General features: G+C 40.0%; 2 protein-coding genes across 3 annotated transcripts in view; one reads left to right on the top strand and one right to left on the bottom strand.

The window, feature by feature from the left end:
• Positions 1-2,426: 2,426 nt before the first annotated feature.
• On the bottom strand, positions 2,427-15,807 carry RCN2 (reticulocalbin 2). Of its 2 annotated transcripts, none has more exons than XM_084293386.1 (7): positions 15,477-15,807; positions 15,285-15,390; positions 13,389-13,585; positions 10,798-10,911; positions 9,471-9,567; positions 7,045-7,187; positions 2,427-4,275 (listed from the first exon to the last, which is right to left on the bottom strand). In XM_084293386.1, the coding sequence occupies exons 1-7, from the start codon at positions 15,582-15,584 to the stop codon at positions 4,123-4,125; spliced, it is 918 nt and encodes a 305-aa protein (XP_084149512.1). In that variant the 5' UTR covers positions 15,585-15,807; the 3' UTR covers positions 2,427-4,122. The 2 variants fall into 2 exon arrangements, with proteins under 2 accessions (XP_084149512.1, XP_084149513.1); XM_084293387.1 differs by having other exon boundaries at positions 10,798-10,899.
• Positions 15,808-19,250: 3,443 nt separating this feature from the next.
• The window catches only part of SCAPER (S-phase cyclin A associated protein in the ER), a 156,728-nt gene continuing 154,080 nt past the window's right edge, over positions 19,251-21,898 (top strand). The window contains exons 1-2 of the mRNA XM_084293063.1: positions 19,251-19,309; positions 20,935-21,010. Of these exons, the coding sequence (XP_084149189.1) occupies positions 19,269-19,309; positions 20,935-21,010 (117 nt within the window). The 5' untranslated portion in view covers positions 19,251-19,268. The remainder of the gene's footprint in view (positions 19,310-20,934; positions 21,011-21,898) is intronic.

Here is a 21,898-nt window from a genome sequence, read left to right as displayed (position 1 = left end):
TGGGATTTGGCTTGTTCTGTCACCTGCCACTTGCCTTGAGATGAGCTGTAAGTTTGGTAGGATGTGTTTTTGTACGTTTTAAGTGGATGAGATGCTTTGTGTTCTGGAAAATTTTGCAAAGCTGAGCTCTGTGATATTGATTCTTCATCTACTCGCTGTCATACTGTTCTCCCTTTGTGCTCTTCACCTGACATTTCACATGCAGTGTTTGTGTAGAAATCCAATCTTCTGGATCCTTGATTTTATAAATGGAAGGATTTTGAAACAAGCAGAGGAATTTTGTTCTCTTCAGTGAGTTCAGCTAGTATTTGTTCCTCTGAAGGTCTCTCTCACTGTCCAAAGAGCTGTCCTAATGCATATTCCCCCAGACCTGCCTCTGAGTTAGGCGCTGAGGATGTCAGGAACCTCTCTGGGGAATGAGGTTACCTTGCCAACAAGAAGCTCAGCCTTTAAGAAACTTGAGTGGTTATTACATGGAGACAAAGTGCTTTTGTCAGCTTTGGTACTTGGATTGGGAATATTCAGCACACTGCTTACAAAGCAAGGTCAGGTGTAACAGGCGAGGGACCTTCAGGACATCTCTTCCCCTCCAACCACGAGCTATTGACAAAAAGTGACACTCGGCCTTCTCTATTTCTTTGTATTCTTCCTGTGAATCAAAGCTAAATTTTCAGTTCAGTTTGATTTAATTTTGGTGTTGTTTTTTTTTTTTTTTATGTTTGTTTGCTTGCTTGCATGTTTTGTTTTGTTCTTGGCCCAGCTGTTTAGGGCTGTCCCACCTGATCACAACCTGAGCTGTGCTCATAAAAAAGGCAGAAGTGATGCCATGAGACAGCCTGTGACTTCCAGAGGGGATACTGGAGTGAAATGTAGCATTAGCTGAATTTGCTCTTGGCTACTAAGATATCCCTGCAGCTTGTTTTTGTTTGTTAGGTTTGTGATTAGAGAGAAAATCAAAAAAGAATCAAAGTTACAGTAGGGGTGGGACAGGCAGAAACACAGACTGCTGCGTATTGGATCCCTAAGAAAGCAGGCACAAGCAGGCCCCTATTTTTTCTGTCTTCTCGACTGTGTGTTGCTAGAGTAGGTGTAGAGATGGGTAAGGAAAACCATGATAATTTAGCATGCCTTTTAGAGATCTGTTTGACTTGTAGGATGCCACGTGTGGAGGCTTTTTGAAAACAGCACTAGTTGAACACGCCAGAACAATAGCATAAGAGACCATAGTTTCTCTCAAAACATTGTACACGTTTAAGCACATGTAGTCATATCCAAAGCTTGGATGTTGTGCAAAACCTTTTGTAAAATCTGGCAGAGGGGAAAGACCTACTAGACACTGCTTCCAGCCTTCACCATACAAAGAAACTCCGAATGTACTACAACAAATAGTTCCTACAGGAAACGAAAAGACTTGGCGTAACTCTGTGTGACTCCAGCAGCCTCCGGTAATCCCAGATTCAGCACAGCACTTCCCTCTATAAATATATAGATGTAATGCCACACTGGAGTGGTGAAAATCTCTGCTATAACCCACTAAAAGTTTTCTATTTAATTTCCATCTACAGTAAAATAGTTTCAAGTTCTTCACCTCATTGCACTTTCTCAGCATAGTTGCAAAATGCTAGGTAAGGGAGAGACCCTTTCAGTGCATAACCCTGAAAATACCTGTGCCACTTTCATGTAACTTCTACAATATTTGGATAGACATCATTAAATAGAAGTGGTGCATTGCCGATTTTGACAACCTAAACACTAGATTAAGCTATCAAAAGCCACAAATCTAAGATCGTGAAAGCATTATTAGGCTTTTAAAGTAAAACAAGTCAAATTTCAAACCCATTATCAGAAATCAAAAGAGAAATCTACGTTAATTTACTCTAGGAATTACTGAAACATTCAACAGAATAGAGCAATAGAACTGAGCTTAGCACTTCTCCAAATCCACATTTCGGTTACATGAACAATTATAGTTTCCTTTTGAAGCACTGGTTTTCTATGCCCATAAAATTAGATTAAGAGCTACAAAGTGACGAAAGCTGCAGCTCCATTTCTCTCTTGCAGAGAGCTAAGCGCTAATACTACCTAACACAATTTGCTCACAGAATGACTAAAATGAGCAGCAAATTGGATGTTTTGCACAGACTCTGAGATGTGAAGTGTACATTCTGTGGCGTTTGGTATTCTATTGGTCTTGCTATAACCTTTGGTTTATGCAGTATTGCAATTACAGCAATCCCACAAATGACTCCAAGCTGAGTCAAAGAGCAAACGATAGTGGCATCCTTCCAGAGGCATCCTTTTTTTCTCTTTGAGAGTTGAATTTTCCAGTTGATTACACCATTTTTAATGCTGAGTATGCATTTGACTCTGTTAAGACTTGTTTTAAAATGCCAAAAAGAATAATAACAAATGAGCAACTTCGGGTATATTTCAAAGCAACAATGATGAAAACAATTATTTTAATATTCCTAGACACACATAATTTAATCACACTGTTGTTTTTTTCTTGTGTGTGTGGTGTGTTTTTTTTTTAATCATATCCAACCAACAACATAGCAATAGTTGTACTTACATTTCCAGGAATTAACAAATATGGGTAGAAAAGCAATCTCTAAAATTGAAAAAGCATTTTTAATTTCTATCACTATAATAAGGATACCTAAAAAATCCAGTAAAATTAGATGTAGTTTTGTTTTGAATCAAAACTGCTAGCTTTCTAATGGTGATACTTCAACACTTACGTTGAAAGGAAGATTGGATGTTCTGAGAATAATTAAGAGATGGTCTACTGGAAAAAAAAAAAAAGCAGCACTTATTTTTACTAAAAACAGAATTGGGAAGAAGGAAAACATTAGCCAAGAACAATACTGCACAAACATTACAGGAGTCAGTTACCTGGGAATTTAAAAAAATAAAATAAAAGCTAACGTATTTTACACAAACTATTCTGTGAGGCTGTAACTTTCTAGATGAGAAGTGAATATATGAACTTTCCTAAACAGAATCTGTCATGCCATTAACCTTCCTGGTTATTTCAAATAATCACTTAATGAGACATTACTTACTTTTATGAATGGTAATTGTGGAGCTTTCAACTGAAGTTAACTTTTAGAGGTTATCATTACAACTATTATGTGATGTCTTGATGCTTTAGAGTTCCATATATCCCAAATTTCAGAAAAAAAAACAACACTGCTTTTGCAAACATGTCCAGAAAATGCTAAATGCACGCATTACTTTTTTTTTAATCGTTTTTAACATCTAGATCCGAGGAGCTGTCCTTAGCATATAAAACTTAAGAATGTTGCCAAAGAATACATACTGTTGTATGTGAGTTGCCCTTGGTATTCTGATCTGCATTCAAAAGGAGTGACTCCCAAATAAATACGCTACTGCAAATTGTTCACATTTCAAGGAGTTGCTACAGGTGACCCACCGTACGTAATAAATGTATAAAACAAAGACAGAATATTTTAAGTTTTAATCCAACAAATGAGGAGGATCTTGACAATGTACAATACCATTGTACTGCCAATGCTGTAGAATTGTACATAAAAACAATTGTTTTCTGTAGATGTAAAAATATTAAGTTTTTATTATAATACAATAAAACACATAGAAACCATTTAAAATTAAGTAGAAACCTCTTAAACAATTGAGGCATTAAGCTAAGTGTTTCTCCAAACGTATTAAATAAAACACGGTTAATACTGATTCTAAACATCTTCCCCTACCTTCCCTACTCTCCTCCCTAATTAAACTGAGTAGAAAATATAGCAGTCTCATTTTCTGGTTTGAATTCTTTCAGAGAACCATTTAGATTCTCCATTTAGTTGAAGTACAGTCACACAACTCTTCACAATACAGTACAATACCTTAAGTAATTTCTTTCCCATTGCTATATAATTTTGGAAGTAAGTATTTAAGATTAATTTTGCAGGCTAGAAGAGGCCCAAGGAAGTCTGCGGGAGGGCAATTTAATTTTGAATGCAAAGTATTTACACAAACATTAGTCTATTGTAATTACAGCATAAAACTTGCAACATAGCTGAAAAGTGGGTGCATTTAACAAAAGCTCCAAATGAAAGAAAGGGAAGAAAAACAGATTACAAAATAAATAATCTAAAGTTCTTCGTGGTAGAAACGTTCATCATGAAGCTGCCTGCCATAATCCGTTGCTTCACTGTTAAGAAACAAATCCTGGTTCTTAAGAATTTCTGCTTCAGAAAGCTTTTTATCATCATTCAAATCCATTTCTTCAATAAGGTGAACAGCCTTTAAAATAAATGGAACACCAGGTGCACAGTTAATAGGTAGGAACGTTTATAAATACATTTTTGGAATGGCACTGTCAGAGTCCTGCCACAAAACCATTATTTGTAACAAGCTAGATGCCATTAACGTTCAGAACAGGATCTTTCTTGCCTCAGTTTGTTTCCCCTTGCCTTTTTTATTCAGTGGCAAAGTCATAATATCAAATTTCTAACTTCATCATCAATTCTAAACCAAAAAAATAAATGTCAAACCCACTGCTTTACTTTGAGGGCAGTGTTACTCTGAAGACAGCGTTAAAAAAGCAAAGATTGATCGTCTTCCTGGAAGTACCAGCAGCCTTTGAAATCTACTAGTTGATGTCATACATACCTTTAGCATACGATCTGCAGAAAATTCAAGCTTAGCAGGTCAGCTAGAGGCTGTGTGTTTTCTGTTTCTGGACATTCAGCCACAGAGCAACAGCTACGGCCCTTGGTGTGCATGACCTCAACTAAGATTTGAACCAGTGCAGTCTTCATATTGAGCATGCTCTTCCATAGGTGTGTACCAGATACGGTTATCTCTATCTCTGAATGAACCCTCTGTCTGACCGGGTATGTTTTTCCAGCTCTCATTTTAAACTTTAAGTGCTGTTACTTTTAGCTCTGGAGGTATCTATTCTGCTACCATTTCTGTATCTATTTATGATTTGCAAAAATAGCTCTATACCTGTAATTCATGGTTTAAACTTAACTGGAAAGTATTTGATGTCAACCATGGAAAAGATTTTGTATTTTCAACAGCAGATGAGGTAAGTCATCCATGCATAGGAACATCAACTTTGGATAGCAATTAAAGATTTCCCTCATTTCCTGAAAGTCAAATCTTGCTTTTTGGAAAAAAAAAAAAAAAAAAGACAAACACAATGTCAAATGAAACTGCAAGTTACAACAGTTCTCAATTTTTTGCTTGCTTATGTATTATAGAAGGAGGGAAATTCAGCAGTGAAACAAAAAATGTGGAATACTTTAGTTGTATGTTATTCATGAGAATTACACAGCTCAAAGCTACCAAGCTAGCACAACAGCTCTATTGCAGCTGTTATTACTGAGAAATAGCAGAGTTCCTAGTCTTACATGGTTTTGTTTTTTTATTTACTAAATATCTACAAGTACGATGATTTACAGGGTCCTTCCATTTCTGCTTTTTCTGATTGGTTTGGCTCAATGTGACTGCTTATCAGCTTTATTAAAAATGAAATATTACTTACATTTAAGCTGACTACATCAGCAAGGAGGGCTGAAGAAAATGACAGGTAGTAACATCAGCCAAACAGATTTCAAAAACACTCTGCATGGCAAAAGCTAACAGAGTATTAAGAAAAACATCTCGGTAAACATGTATCAGTTCCTAGAAACTGAATGCATAGTATTTTTCTGTTGTTTTATGTTATTTAACTACCAGATTTCTCAAGCCATTTTTAAATGACAAAATCAAACTGTAATATAAACAAACAGCAATTTATGATGCAAGTCAATGCCACCTTCTCTTTAGGATAGGGGACTTTGCTAAGCCCTTGCATTAACTGAAGAAAAAAATAGCACATTAGAAAGACAAATAAAAAACCCTAACCTTGTAGAACTGAGATATTAGTACACCATGGCCTTGCTTTAAGCCAAAATTTGAATGAATAGTGAAGAACTGATTAAAGAAAACACAACCAAACAGAACAGGTATGTATAGACTCAACAACACACAGAACTCATGTCAGTTAGATCAGTATTCTTTCTGTGAAATAAGAACCAACCACCTTCAAGAGTCAGATGTTTAAAAAAAGTCTGCACAAAAGCTTACAGATGCTCATTTACAAAAATACTCCTATAGCAATTTTGTAGCTTAGGTTCCTACAAGGTTAGGTACGTGAGCAGCCAGTGCTGCATGCTAACCAAGCTGCTTTTTCTGTAATCAGCAGAGCTGAAATAGCAAGAAGGTGGAAGCTCAGTAATGACTTGTCCAGTCACAGAAGATGAGCTATTTTATCTATTTTGAAGAGATTCCCAACTTTAAGAATAATTATGGAGGCACGGGAGAACCAGTTTGTGTCTCACATACTGAACACCAAAACCCTTCAGTGCAAAGGAAAGAGATCTGCACAAATTAAGATAAGGAGTTACTAGCAGAAAGGCAGAAACCTTCTCTACTACCGTCAGCAACTCTAACGTTCATAAAAATAGGCTGGTCTGGTATGCTCAGTGCTTCTACTACCTGCTACAAAAAATAGACAACTAAAATGAGAATCCACTTAAACCTATTACGGCATTCTACTGCTGATTAAACCATTTCAATTATCACTCTCATTTTGAAGTTTGCTTTACAGCACCTTGAATCATACAGTATGTCTATTTTCTTATACTTACGCAAATACAGGTTTTTTATACAATTTTTATACAAATTAAGGCAATTTAACCAGTAAGAAGAAGAATGATCCATTTTTGTTTTCATAACTGTGCTTTATATAACTGCCTATTTTATTTGTATACCTCATTAGCTTTACCTACTGTAACTTTAAAATGACATCACATTTGCCTTATCCAGACTGGGGTCCTTCATTCTTTGTCAAACTGGAAAAAAGGGCTAAAAAAGATATGCAAACATCTACTAAGCATTCATTTTCAACTACTAAAATATGGTAAATCCGAATTTATCTATCATTTTGCTGTGATACCTCCAGAATTCTGCTGCATTAAATAAAATCTAAACAGCAATTATTAAACCAGTCAAAACACATACCTCCTCTTGTGCAATACCCTGATTATTAGGTACTATCCAAAACAACAGCTCTTGAGGGCTGAGTTTCCCATCGTTATCCTTGTCATAGTCATTCACAAATCGATCCTTCTCAACAAGTATCCATTCTGGATCTTCCCTCGCAGCTAGTAAGAAACATTTAGCAAGTTTAAAACCACTCTTTTCCTTAAAACTGACGCATTCACCTTTTCTTGTAAGCAAATTAATGTAATTTAGTCTCATAACATAGAAGCGATTTCACTAAACAAAGAGAGACCTTACAGACCAGTCCCAGGATGTTAAAAAAAAAAAAAAAAAAAAAAAAACATTTAAAATATTTGTATAGATTAAAACAGAACTTAAAACTAAGATAATGTAAAGACTGTAAATTTGCAGTTGAACTAAGGGGACATAAAAGTCACGTGTTACCATCAACTGAGCTGTTTATTTTAATGTTAACCAAAATTAATCAAATAAATGGGGGAGAAATCATACTATGTATAAAATGTGCTGCCAAATGGATGGTTTCCTACTTATTGGGACATCTGACATACCAATAGGAAAAAGTTAAGTGGATGATGGAGATATTTGACATTATTTACTTCGACCGGGTTAAGATTACTCTCTCCCATTATACAGCCATTGTACAGCAGTAACATTGCAGATAGCATGTTAATAGTATCCCATGACAGCAACATGAGCAATACTGTAGTTCTCAGTCACTAGTCATCTCAGCACTTAACAGATTCAGGAAAGTAGGGAAAAGCTTTAAATCAACAAGTGTCCTAAAAGTAGGTAGAGAACTAGGGTTGTGCAGTGTATGCAATTACGAAACTTGTAAGGCGATACCAAGACTTTAACATTCTACTGTCTGTTCCTGTGCTTTAACAGCCAGGGAGGTCATTTGTGACAGCTAACAGAGAGGACAAAGTTCCTACCTAGTGCAGGCTCAACAGACTCTGAACAGTACTGTAAGCTCTCAAAACAGTTTTTATTTTTTGTAATTTTTCTAAAAATAGCTGGAATATATCCAAAGCAGTCCCATTTACTGCTTGTATTTCTTTGTACTCCTGGTCTATATTTACCCTGTATTCTGACTTTGCACTCTGAAACCTAACCAGCTTTTAAACTTGTCTCTAACTCTTCAAGAAATTAAGAGGCAATTCACAGTGATCGTTCACCACTAATAAACACTGTGAACAAGCATTAACAGATTGTAAGACTTCCTAAACCTCATGAAAGTCAAAATTATTTGACATGACAGGCAAACAAGTAACAGTTCAAAATAATTAGGTTTTATTATAAAAGAAAAAAGATTAAGTCTCTCTCTTTCCTTTCTAACACCTAGTTTACAACTCAATTATTCTTAACGTCACAATTCAGCAATACACTGCTGCCCAAAGCCACAAGGCGGTTATGAAACCAGACCCACCTTGTAGCTTATTAGTCATTTTAGAGTGTGCAGCAAGAACACTGTCTGCAGAAGAAGGTCATTTGGAGAAAACCTGAAGAAGTTTCTACAGTCCCAGATGATTCTGAATCATTGATAAAAATATTTAGTAGCAAAGCTGTTCTATCTTCTGTTACTGCAAGAACCCTAACAATAATTTCATCCCCTTCTAACAACTTTAGATAGACTGGCTTGGAAAGGCTTTTTTAAAGTTCAAGTAGGAAAAAGATATAAAAAAAAAATCTCCGTGTTTCAGAATTTGCACTCCTTACGACCAAGCAGACTTTTCATGTGCATCGAGCCACTCGTCTTTTTGGAACCAGGAGAGTTCTTTGCCCTATCTTGTAGCAAGTCAAGTACAGTGTATAAAATATTTATCTATTAACAACTTAAAAAAGCATTGACAAACACCAGGTAAATACCTCTCTTTTTTTGTTGTTGTTAACACAGGAATAGAGCAAGCTTAAGGAAGGGCAAGAGTGAAAAAAAAAAAAGCAAAAGCAGATGGGCTTTCAATACCTGGTACTGTGAAGGGACTCCTTACACTTCCCCTCTCCCTCTCTTAAAATACACACGACTTCAGTCCTTCTGCAGCAAGGCTGACAGCTGCCTTAAGCCGATCAAGACTAGGAAAGGCTAACCTTATATTCATGCTGGCTGTTTTCCCAGATGTGTTCAGTTAGCAAAACTGCATCTTTTTTTTATCTACATACCTAGTGATGAGGATTATGCTTCAGTCTTTGGGAAAAGAAGTAACTTACAGGGGAACAGTGCATAAACTACTGCCAAATACACGCAGGGCAGACTGAAATAATGACCTACTAGGCACAGTACCAGGAAATTGAATTATTCTGACCAACAGGAAAATGTCACTTGGAACCTGTAGGTGGAGGTGTTAAAAGCTGAAAACGAAGGTATGTACAATTCATCCCATTCCAAAAACTTTTGTTCAGTTTCTGCCCCCCAACCCTTTCCTTACTTGGGTCTCTCCTGTAATCACCAAGGAATTCTTCCAGGTTGACAAATCCATCACCATCTTTATCGTGCTCTTCTAAAGCTTCCTGAATGACAAAGTCCTTTTGCATACATACAAACGAAAGGCAAAATATCAATTTATCAGTCTTGCAATCAAGAGAAACAGAAATAAATCATTTTAGAACAATAAATACAAGAAAGTATGTAAAAGAAAGTAAATGTCCTTTAAACTAATGAGATGTCGTTTCAAATCTGCTTCTCTGTTTTACATGAACTAGTGCAATAACTGGTTCCTGTGCCACAGAATGGATCCATTTTTAGAGTTTAGGATGTCAGGTTTTATGAAAATCAAATCTGTTGGGTGTATGTAGAGTTGGAATCCTTAAATATAATTCAAAACTATATAAGCACATGAATTTGCACAAAACTATAATCCTATTTCTTTTTTGATGTACTAATTTCTTTGCATTTTGTAACTTTTTGAAGTTGTTGGAAAAATTGTTTTGTGTCTTGGTCCTTTGTTTCCCAGTGAGACCAGCATGCCTGTTCTTGTAGTTGTTCTTGTTTGTCCATAATTAAGCATTATGTCAACACAAACAGAGGCTATGTTTGCACTGAGCTCCTGCTGGCAGTTAGCTCTGCAGCATCAGAGACCCAAACCTGAAGACTCTGTTGCAGAAACGCAGCAGTGTACTTTTAACTGGGGTCAGCTGTGGGTATTGAGCTGGAATGACACCAACAGTCACAGCAGTGATGAAACACATCAACAATGCCAAAGTGCTCCTGGCTTGAATAATAATCCCCAAACTCCAAGCACAGAAAAGTCAAAGTTTCAAAAAGTTTTGATTTTTTTTTGTTTGTTTGTTTTTGTTTTTACCAGAAAAGTGACCATAGTGGCCCTTTAAGTAAGGTGAAGATAACTGGCACTTGACCTTTTTCCTGCATCAAGACATCTTTATTGTGAATACCTCTAACAATAATTGAACTCTGAACTAGGCTTGCAACTTTCTCAAGCTGAAATCTTACTGATATGTTTCTAACCTAACAGAATTTTAGAGATAGTTACGTCAGCCTAGTCTTTAAGGTAGTTGTGTAATACCACTTCTTGACACATACTAGTTCTTGAAAAAAATTTTCAAGAAAAGCACTGAACTCCTGCTCCATCTTCTGAACTCCAGCACTGAATTCACAACATACCATCTGATTTTTTATTTGGTCTGGAAAAGCAATATACATAGCTGCCCAAAAGCACACTTCCTGTAGCACTGGGACATTAAAAAGATGTTGCCTCTATATACACAGGCTGATAAAGACCTCCTCCTAAATCTTACCGTCATATACTCCACTTCTTCAGGATGTTCAAAAGCAATGAATTCATCCACATTTAGATCAGGAACATCATCCCTGTTAGCTTTTTCAAAACGCTTCTTCTCCTTTAAATGAAGCTTAGAAAATAGATTTAGTTAGAGTGCTTAATGAAAAGGAAAAACATTATAGTAGTTAGCTGTAAACTCATTAGAATATTAATTGTTTCACATTACTTTCTTGTATTATACTGATGTTTCATTTTCACTAAGAAGAGCTCATCCAGAGCAATGAGAATAGCACTTTTAATTGAGGGAAGGTTTTTATTAAGAATCCCATAAAAATTTCCTTCATTTCAGTTAGGAACATTTGAAACACTCTCAGTCAAGGCTTCAAAAACACGAAAGGGAGATGATGAAAAGACCAGGAAGTCATGTATAAAGACAAGCTTCCACTTCTACAAGTCACCAATTCCCAAACTAGCCTAGTGGAGTACAATTACTGTTAAGGTGGCCATCACAAATCCTCACATTTACATTTTCAGGACATTTAACCTTTTGAATCTATATCTCACTTACATCAAGGGCTCCTCACAGTTCCAAGAAAGTCTTCAAATATCATATACGTAAACTGCCTTTTCTGAAGCCGTTTTAAGTGCTGAAGGATGAGGCAGATTCCTTTAATACAAGACTGTTGTCCATTACATATGAACTTATTTCAAATCAAAGTCACTTCTGTACCCTCTTTTAAGTATAAATATTAACATGCCTTCTTAAAAGAGGTAATATCCACAATAAACAGGCAAGTTACTATTTCTGAATGTCTTGCACTTCCTTCTTCTGTATTCTGAAGGTTCAAAACCCTTCTTCTTTGCCCTTGTTTCATTCTGTATAGTCTCTTCAAACAAAATAAAGACCCAAACCACTGATAACAAATCTCTACTCAAAATGCATGTGATGCGAGCTGTGAAAACTTTGGAGTCCTATGTTTGAGTGTGTTGTACTAACAGTATGACTCTGATCTGGATAAGGCAGTGGCCAGCAAACCAGAGATCACAAATACTTTAAAAATAACCACTTGAAGCTGTACTTATTAGCTTCTATCCTATTTATTGAATCTTCTCAGTTTAGTTAGGCTAATCTGACTCATGCAGACCACGTGTAACAAATAAAGTGTAGAGCTTAACTATTCTGCAAAATAATTAATTGTGTTTAAGGAAAAGCTGACTTTAGCTAAGAGTTAAACTGGAACGCAATTCAGAAAGACTGACTAGGGAGAATACTAGACTGCAAAATGAACTGTTGAGGGGAGGTTTGTTTTCAGTGTTTTGAGATGTGATGAACAAGACTGCCACCCTCTGGTAAATTCATGTTTACTTTATGTCAATTTAAATCAGTAACGAAGTCCAACTTTTCCGTTTTAACTAGAGCTGGATCATTAATTTACAAAAGTACGGCTGAAGACAGCTGACACATGATGCTGGTGCAATGCTGCTAATCTTGCTTTTGCCAATATAGGTTGAAGTCAGAAAGTAGGAAAACCAAGCAAGCAATCACCACAAATTACAAATAAGCAGGAGTTCTTCAGCATAATGATTCTTCAGCATAATATAATGGCAACATCTCAAACATGGGGTCCAGATTTTGACTGGTAGTTCCATTCAAAATCTTGTTTTATTTAAAAGCTATGTAATTAAGTGACCTCCAAAGCTTTACAGTTTGATTTGTCTTCAGTGTGTAAAATTTATTGCTTATTGTCTATTCCAGCTTAATGTCTGTCAACACTATATTCAAGACTACTACTTTACTAGAAGTAGCCACCAAAGCACTCCTTCTCACAAAAAAACTCAGGCCAGAATAGTCTAATAACTCACTTATTCTCTTTTGGGGAAATATTTACATGTACTAATAAATGTCTAACTTGAAAACAAGCAAGTTTTACTATAGGAGATTTGTGGTGTCCTTCCTTCTCTGTCCCTCTTGCCTCCTTCCTTTCATTCTTAAGTATTTATTTGCATATATGAGATTGATCTGTAACTTTGATTGTTTATACATTCAGTTTTATTTACTAGGGTTGGATTGCTAAAAATGTTTGAATTACTATTGCTTTCTCTGTGGATCTCCAGCAGACAGAAAAATTTAAAAGCAGGCATTATTGATCACCCACACCAAGTACTTCAGAAATGAATGAAAAGTGGATAAAGCAGTGCAAGGTAGGTGGTTAAAAGAACAGTACGAGGCTGACCAAAACCAGTGCTACTGGCCCCAGCTACAGGCAGAACACTGGATAGGCCATGGACCTAATTTAATAGATTGCCATCTTGTTTTAAGACATTTGCTGGATGCTCTGCTCTGTGATAAGACTGCCAGTAGATTTATGCTCCACTCAGCTAGCAAAATGTACCCAAGAGGTACAGTTTCATTCTGTCTTTGTGTTTTGTTGGTAGCAAGTTTTATACTCCACTACTTTTCATTAATTACTCCCCTATCTCAGATAAATGAAAGTGTTAAAATATGTGCCAGCTGCTATGGTTTCTCTAACCATCCTGTTCTGTCAATAAACAAATATTGTTTTCTATTGTGAGCAGCTTTCAGAAACCTGTGTTGAAACATTTTACCTGTCGAAATGATTCTTCTTCTTGATCCTCCAGGACAGTGTTCTCATCAAAATCAATGACACGATCATACATTTGTAAATTGTACTCTTTCCAAGACACTAATCCATCACCATCTTTGTCATAGTCATGGAAGTGTTGCTTAGCTTCTTGTGTGACATAATGTTTAAATGACTGTTGTATCCAGGAGCTCAGCTCATCTGTGAAAATAATCAAGTAAAACAAACAAAAATCAGAATAATCTATAGTATAAAAACTGTAAAGATACCACAGGTCTATTCAGTTTAGAATATACTTTGTAATTCAGATGCAGCTATGTAGGCAAGAGGTTGGTTAAACAGCCTTCCTCTGTGCTATGCATTTTTTTCAAGAGATTAGACTACAGCTACATCTTTTCGTTTGTCTTCTGTCATACTGTTTCCCTATTGATTCCCTCAGGCTAGAGTTAGACGGTTACTTCACTCCGGTGTATTTTGGTGCTGCCAGAAAAAGGGTGACGCATCCTTCTGACACACAAAGGAAGTGGTTAGGAAGAAATGATTACAGGCAGTGTTCATGCAGCTGCACAGCAAACTAGATCAACTAGGAACTTATCCCGTAAGGAAGATTCTTGGTTTTCAGCTGAGAAGTTACCCTTATTTCAGGCTTACTGAGGCCTGAACAATGCAAGCCTGCCCCTTTCGGTGGCTGCTGGCATTTATGTCAGCTTGAAATGATTATGTGGCCAGGACACTTCAAACCTGAAGCCACCCAACTCTAGGATCATTTAACCTTTCTTTTCAGAGCTTTATGAAAATGTAATTGAATACAGAAAATTCTAAGTGTAAATTTGTATCCAAAAATCACCATTCCCATCAATTTCTAATTTTCTTAGTGTAAAAAAGCATTCCACTGTGATTTTCCTTTGGGAAGGGAGGGGAAAGCAAGTTTCCATTACACTAAGAACATAACCAGATGTAATATGTATTGTCAGGACTGAGTACAGAGGGAATTTCTGCACTTTAACATATTAGACCTCTTCTCCTAGAGCCTTCATGTTGCAAAGTGCTTGTTGTTTATTTTACAAGTTAGCCACCCTGCCAAAGTCACATAGTACCTCACCTCTGCTCAGTCAGGTACAGGAACACCGAACTAAGTGTGCAGCTGATTAATTTCAGCACATCCAGTGGAAGACATTCAAGAGGTAGAGTTGAACTTATCTTTAGAACTGTATTTTTTCCTCCTACCCAGAAAGCCTACTGCATGGTTGATATCACGTCAACGACGTATCACGGCTCTGGAGTTTGAACAAGGATTCTGTTGGCTCTGTGTGCACGTTCACAAGACGCTTATGCTTTTTTTTGTTAAACTCCAGCAGAACAAAGAGACATTTTTATAATGAGTTTGACAATCAGATGAAGAAAGTGTTGTGATGGTGCCTGAATCTACTAGTTTAGTAAAACCTTTGTCTGGGAAATGACATTTGATGCTATATTGTGATGGAAAGCACATATGATCCCACAGCGTGGCTCCGTGTTAGCAGCTGTTCAAGTGTGTGCATTCAATGTTATGGCTGCAGGTACCTTCTTCACCTCCTTGCCTTGCTCTGTGAGTTGTACAAAAAGGATTTCAAAAAGCACTTGATTCCAGGGGGGTTCAGAGGCGTGAGGGAGAGGTGCTGTGGAAGGTGGGAAGGGCTCTCCTGCCTGCTTTCCATGGCCCTCGCCGCTTGTGTCATGGGAAACAGAATCCTTGGGGACTGAAATATCTCTTTTTTTTTTTTTTTCCTGGCATTTCTGACACACTTCTCGCGGCGATTCCCTTTGCGGAGAGATCCCGCTGCCTGCCGCGAGGCCCAGCGCCGGGCCCCCCGCCCGGGCACGACCCCCGCAGCCCGCAGCCCGCAGCCCCCCGCCCTACCCTTGCTGAGCAGCCCGTCGCCGTCCGCATCGATCCTCCTGACGATGGCCCGCAGCCGCCGCTGCTGCTCTTCCGGGCTGAGCCGCGCGTACTCCTCCGCCTCCTCCTGCGGGCGAGGGAACCGCCGTGAAGCCGCCGCCGAGGCCGCCCCGGCCCCCGCCCGCCGCCCGCCGCCCCCTGCCCGCCGCCCACCTGCCCTCCGAGCAGCGCCTCCCGGTCGTAGTCGGCTCGGTGCTGGCCGAGCGCCGCGCCCAGCGCCCACAGGGCCAGGCCCAGCGCCAGCAGCGGCCGCCGCCGCATCGCGCCCGCCGCCGAGCCGAGGGGACCCGCGGCGAGGGGCGGGGAAAGGGGAAAGGAAGGGAAGGGGCCGCGGGGGGCTCCGGGGCGCCGCCTGCCCCCGGCTGGGGGCCGGGCCGGGCTGGGAGCGGCCGGCCCCGGGGCGAGGCGAGGCGCGGTGCCGGCTGTGGGGTCGGGCACGTCGCGGGGCCGGGGCCGGGGCCGGGGCCGGGGCCGCGAAGTTTGGTCCTGCCTCTGCCGCCCAGGCGTGCCGTGGTGCCGCGGCAGCGGAAGGTACCAAGTGCTGTCAGCATAGGTCGGCGGTTTCTCACTTCCAGAAAGTGGTTCGGCTCAGGCATCAGCCAAGCCTGGCAGGCCGGGGTGAGTTTTGTCAGAGCTCGGGGCTGTTTTAAGCCAGCCGTGCTGCAGTGAAGGTCATCGAGAAGCCGGCAGCGTGGAAGTTTGCTCTCAGAGAGGGGGAAAGCTTGCTCCTGGTGTGGGCCTGAGCTGACCGTCACACAGCACAAAGGGAAAAGTGCGTTATAAATGAGTTAGCAAGGTGGATCAATACAGATGGTCATAACTGTTCGGCACAGGTAATAGAAAGAAAAGCTGTAAAATAAATTGAAGCTAATTTACTGCTCAGGCAAACTAAAATTATGTCCACTAAATGATCAAGGGGGCTCTGCAGGAATGTCATAACCGAGAGATGTCACATGAAATTGGGCTTGCTCAGATCCAGAGCCCACTGAGGTCAAATTAATCACTCTCAGTGGTTTAATTGAGATTTGCATAAGGTTGATGTTGGATTTGTTACTTCTCCTTTCAAGATTAGTCTATTTCTGGAAGTCCTCTTTCAAACAGAAAGAAGTGATACCAGCTTATCTGGAATTCCAGAAAGGGAGCTGGTAAGGTGTTCAAGTAGAGCCCTCAATTAATGGAGCTTTGTCTGGTGTACTGTCCCTCATCCTCGGTGATGACGGCGATGTACTGCTCCCTGGTTAACCTCAAATTCTATTAACTGCAAAGAGCTAAGACACTTCATTTGGGAGATGTGAGACTACAATATTGTAATAAATCAGTAGATGTGTTACTGCAATTTCCTGACCATATAAGAAATGTCTCTCCATTTAAAAAATAAATAAATAAATAATAGTGACTTAAGTCTAATATGCTTTATTGGTTTAGATGTCAAATTTCCTGTCAGTATTTATGGAAATCATATATACAAAGTGTGAGTGAAGTCAGGCTGCTTGTGGTTTGTGTAGATAAAGCAAATCATATAAGCAATCAAAACAAAAATAAGATTTGATTGATTTCCAAAAATAGTACTGAAGATACTTTGTCTTCTTTGTTCAGTGCATTACTAACACTCCAGAAAAATTCTTTACTGCATATCTTAAGGCTTGAAAGATCATACAGATTAGATTATACATATCAGATTATACATATCTGTACCTAAACAGCTGTAATAGCCACCAAAGAGCAAATTCAATATGGATGTGCAAAGAGCAAGTTTATTAGTTTATTAACAATATGTTCACATGCCAAGATGACTGAAGATAGCAGCAGGAAATAAGAATAGCTGGAATAATATAGCAAGCAAAACCAACCAGCCAAACAACAAAAAAAAACAACTAACACCCAACCACCACTTGCTGAAGCTCAGCAAGAAGGACAGCATAGAAAATCATATTCTTCACTCCATAGTTTGCCTGTGTCAAAATGCAGTCCAGACACTTCCTAGCACTCAGTTACCCAATCATATCATAAATACGAGATTGTTCTGGTAAGGATGTAAGAAAATGAAAGAGGGCCTTACATTCTCTCGATATTTTTAACCAAGTGCATAGCAAATGCATTGCTATTGTAACTTGCAAATAAAAAGCGAGTATTAGTGATGCTATTTTAAAAACAGAATGCAAGTCATGTCAAACAAAAAGCTTTTTATGTGCTGAACTTTCTGACAAATCTCTCCTCTAGCCAAATTGCATACAGTCTTTCACAAATCTGTTTGGAGCTACTTTTTCAATCACAAACGAATTAATGTTAGAAGATCACATTCAACACAGATTTCCAATACATTGGCTCATTTGTGCCTCCTTCTAATGACTTGACTGAAGCCATGATACCACTTCTCTAAAACATCAGCAAATATAAATCTGTTCCTCTTAAACTGTCAGCATGAGAGCAGTTGTCCAGCAATTGAAAGTGCCATTCCTTAACAGCTGTTTCCTGCAGGTGAAGCTATCTGCCTCATGTTCGCTACATTTTTTTTTACACTTCTACATTTTAATTTTATAAAGCACTACTCAACTTGCATAAGCTGTGATTTTCTTTAATGGAAGTCATTTATACTCTTTCAGAATAAGTGTATTCACAGTAGTGAATTCAGACAGTTTTCAATTTTGACATATCCTAATTTTGTTTTCATCACAGGTAAACATTATAAGCTGTATGTAAGACAGTGAAGAGTATCTAAGAGCTGCATGCAGAGATTATCCCTCCATCTTCCATTTTAAAAGTTGCTGGCTTTTGACAGGTGAATTTAGGTAAGGGAAAAACCAACCTGAGCAACAAATTAAAGACAATTGTGTTTAAGTGCCATGTGCTTGGATTTCAAAATGGCCATCATTTGCTTTAGTAGTACCCAAATACAACATTGTGAGCATTCTAATTATTAATAACTCCTTCACAAATTATCCTGAAGTATTTTAGACTCTGCAGACTTTACAGACCTATTTTTCTACTTCTTTGCACTTAGTGCAGTTATTAATATGTGAAGAAATAGGTTATGAAAGGACACTTCTGATGCAGTATCTGATTTGGCATCAAATCAGGGTACCAGGATTTGTCACAGGCTTCTGAAGCCCTGTACCATGGTGTTTAGCTCAGCTACAGGAGCCCAAAGAGGCAGCTGGGGACACTCAGACAGCTGCCTGGGCACAATAAACGAGCTTGTTATCGAAGGACAGCGTCAGGGCTGGGCTGGGACCTCCAGAGGCCATCTGGCTCAGCTCTCAGCGCAGGACCAGAGTTATGTGCGTCATTCCTGAGAGGTGGTTGTGCTATTTGTGACCGCAGCTGAGGCACGTGTGATTTCCCGTGCAATCCATACCAATGCTTGAGCTATCGTTACTGTTTTACACATGGAAACCTGAATCGTCCTGGGTAGAATTTCAGCCTCTTACTTATCGTTGCTATCCCCTAGGAAACGGATCATTCCTAACCATACTTTTACATGTTGGGCACTCCTATCGCTCCCCGTTTGCCTTCCCTTTTGGCTAAACAGTGCCCTTGTCCAACGTTTCCTCACGAGCCCGCTTGCCCAGGCCCCGGCTCTCAGAAGACCCGCACCCCCTGTGCCTTCAAGCCCGGTGCCCCAGCAGTGCCAAACCCCAGGGCGCAATCTCGCTGCGCTGCCTATACGCGCAGGGTATGTACATAATTATTTATTAATGCCCGCAAATTTGCTTCTCCGGTCCCCCAGGAGGAGCGGGCTCGGCGCCGAGGGACCCGGCACCGCCGACCCTCGGCGCTCCCTGACGGGCTGAGGGCAGCCAGGTGCGGGCAGCGCCTTCACCGGCGCGAACGGCGCATGCGCGGGCGGCAGCAGCGGGGTGTGCGTGTGTGTCTGTCTGGTGGGGGGGGGGGGGGCCCGGGCCGCGCCTGGCGGCGGGCGGGCGGGCGGCCAGGCGGCGGGCGGCGATGACGTCACCGCGGCGGGACGGCGCGGCGCGGCGGAGAGTGTGAGTGCCCCAGCGCGCGGCCGGGCCGGGGAGGGGCGCGGCGGCGGGGCAAGATGGCGGCGGGCCAGCCCCCCCCCCCCCCCTCCGGGGCCCGTTGCTATGGGCAACCGCGGAGCCCCTGAGGGGGCGGCCGGCCCGAGGCGGCCCGGGCCCGGGGGGCGCCGCGCTGAGGGAGCGCCCAGGCCCTGCGGCGAGGGGCCCGGCCCCTGCCCGGGGCTGCGGCCTGAGGGGAGGCCCGGGGGCTGCCCGGGCTGAGGGGGGGCCCCAGGTGGGCCGAGTGTTTCCACAGGCTGAGGGAAAGCCCCGCTGCGCAGCCTGATGTGCGAGTAAACCTGCAGCGCGCTGGCTGCCAGCTTCTCCCCTCTCTGCGCACGTTCCTCCTAACAGATCCCTGTGTCCTGCACTCCCGGGAAGTTTATGTGGGGCCCGACTTTTCCCCTTCAATACGCACCTCGCTGTGCCAGCTTTTATTACACCCTGATTATAATCGAGTGAAGCGTGGTGGTCACAAGCGGCTTGCTGAGACGTTTCGGGGCTGAAGGCTCCTTTGCTTCTCATGCCCTAAGTAATGCTGAAATACAGCGGGACCTTGTTTTCAAGAACTCAGCTTCCTTCAACCAAGTGTGGATTATTTCAGTGTTTTCTTAGGCTCAGGAGGTTGTCTTAAGGCATGCAAACAAGTGCAAACCGTAACAGCTGGCTGTTTGTGGGCATGGGTTTTGGCTGTTGGCTTTTCAGAAAACTCAGCAACATGTGGGGTGGAAGCTGTAATCTGAGAGCGAGGGAACATCCCGGTTAGGGCAGTACCAATAATAACCGATAACAAAATCTCCCGTGGGATCTGGCAAAAGGTTAATCTTGTTCTCTGATCTAATTTCTGGAACTTCAGAAGTGCTTTTAACTTCTGTTTAGCATCTGAATGTTAAGGATGTGTAAGGACTGTTGCAGGAGAGTTTTTGCACTAATCAGAAGCTGGCTGGAATTTATTTCCACCCTGAAGCCAAGGATTTAGTTTTATTTTAGCATTGTTACAGCAATTGTGGATTTTTTTGATAAACCTATAAACATTTAATCCAGTGTAGTTCTCCATTTTTGGCAGTGGTTCCCTAGTTCAATACTGGATTAAATAATACTTGATCATAATTAACTTCTATAGGAACTGTCACTTTTTTTTCTTTTTTTTTTTTTTTTTTGAGAACAGAAGTTTTTGGATTTACTTTGCTTCACTGCTAATTATCTGTTATGAATTTTTAGTATCTCTGATTCTCTTTTCTTTTTGAACCTATAAATAGTTTGCTCAGTCTTCTGTCACGGGAAAGATCATTGTTGCCTTCCACTATTCTTTAGCAGTCTGTGCAGTGATTTGTTTTGGAGCCCCATAAAATTCATTGTACTGTTTACTATCTTACTACATGTGCATATATTTTTTCTATAGGACCATTCTCTTCTAATTTTCTTCTTAGGCTGTTTTTATTAAGGAGTTATGCAAATACTCTATAATAACTGTCCTCTGAAAATGTTGAAATGTTTGTTAGATGTCCTTGACATAAATGCTGCTAAGAAGCTAAAATTAATTTCATAGATGGTTTAAGTAAAATTGATCAAATGTATTTATTTTGACACAGATATGAAAACTCAATGGGGTCATCCAAAAACGTAATAAATGAGCCCGTTGACATGGAGGAAGGCTATAACATGATGGTAAGTCATTTAGCTACTGTAATAGTATGCTGTACGTACCTGTTGTTATTATATCATAAATAATGAAAAGATAATGTATGGCAAAAATTAAAAACTGTCATTGTGAGATGTTGAAATGGGAGTACCAGCTGTAAGATGTGAATAATCTATGCACAGTTTTTAGTACTGAAAAAGTCCTCACTGAAGTACTAGTATCTGCTTTTGGACATAGTGTCTCAAAGAAAGATGTGAATCTGTTGGAGACAGTCTTGAAAACAAAACCCTGGGCGCTCAGATTCAGAAAACTTGAAGTCTGAGATGCGGAAAATGTGTGAAAGAAGACTAAAGGGGTAGAAGTAATAAGCTTGGAAGATGGGAGGACCAATGGAGAATGGAATGGAAAATAACTGTAAAAATAATGGGAAAGAAGAGAAAATTCAAATGGTTTCAAATTCCCTGTGTATGTCAAGAATGAGTAGTTTTATGTAGGAAAGCTGTAGAGATCATGCAGAGTGAATGTTGCCTGCTGGTGGAGGATTCAAAAGATCCAGTAAATGAGGAAAGATTTATATGTATATTTACTCCATTTTTAGCAGCAGGATGCTATAGATTAGCTCTACTTCCAGGTAAGGAGAGTGATTTTTTCTTACTTGAGGATAAATTAATGCAAAATGCAGGTTGAACATTCTTATTTTGTTTTAAGACAGGTGCATTTCAGAGACAGTTAAGATAAATCAAAATTATTTGACTCAGTTGTGAAGGTACCATAGGTATTTATATCAGGGATTTATACAGTAGTTAAGCTGATTTTAAAATAGTTAAGTGACATTTGTGAGTCTTTAACTCTCTGATGATGAAAAGTTTCTTGTTAAGCAACAAGGGAATAAAAACCCCAAATAAACATGATTC

Source organism: Netta rufina, assembly GCF_964035555.1.
Source record: "Netta rufina genome assembly, chromosome: 11".
Taxonomy (NCBI): domain Eukaryota; kingdom Metazoa; phylum Chordata; class Aves; order Anseriformes; family Anatidae; genus Netta; species Netta rufina.
Note: the sequence above shows the minus strand (reverse complement) of the source record. Positions and strands in the feature narration are given on the sequence as shown.

What these genes read in the sequence shown, in the direction of transcription:
- RCN2 (XM_084293386.1), bottom strand. Translation starts at nt 15,584, where the DNA reads ATGCGGCGGCGGCCGCTGCTGGCGCTGGGCCTGGCCCTGTGGGCGCTG. An exon ending in AAGAAGAATCATTTCGACAG is followed by an intron (nt 10,912 to 13,388) that starts GTAAAATGTTTC and finishes CTATTTTCTAAG; the next exon opens with CTTCATTTAAAGGAGAAGAA. An exon ending in AGGGTATTGCACAAGAGGAG is followed by an intron (nt 4,276 to 7,044) that starts GTATGTGTTTTG and finishes TTTATTTTAAAG; the next exon opens with GCTGTTCACCTTATTGAAGA.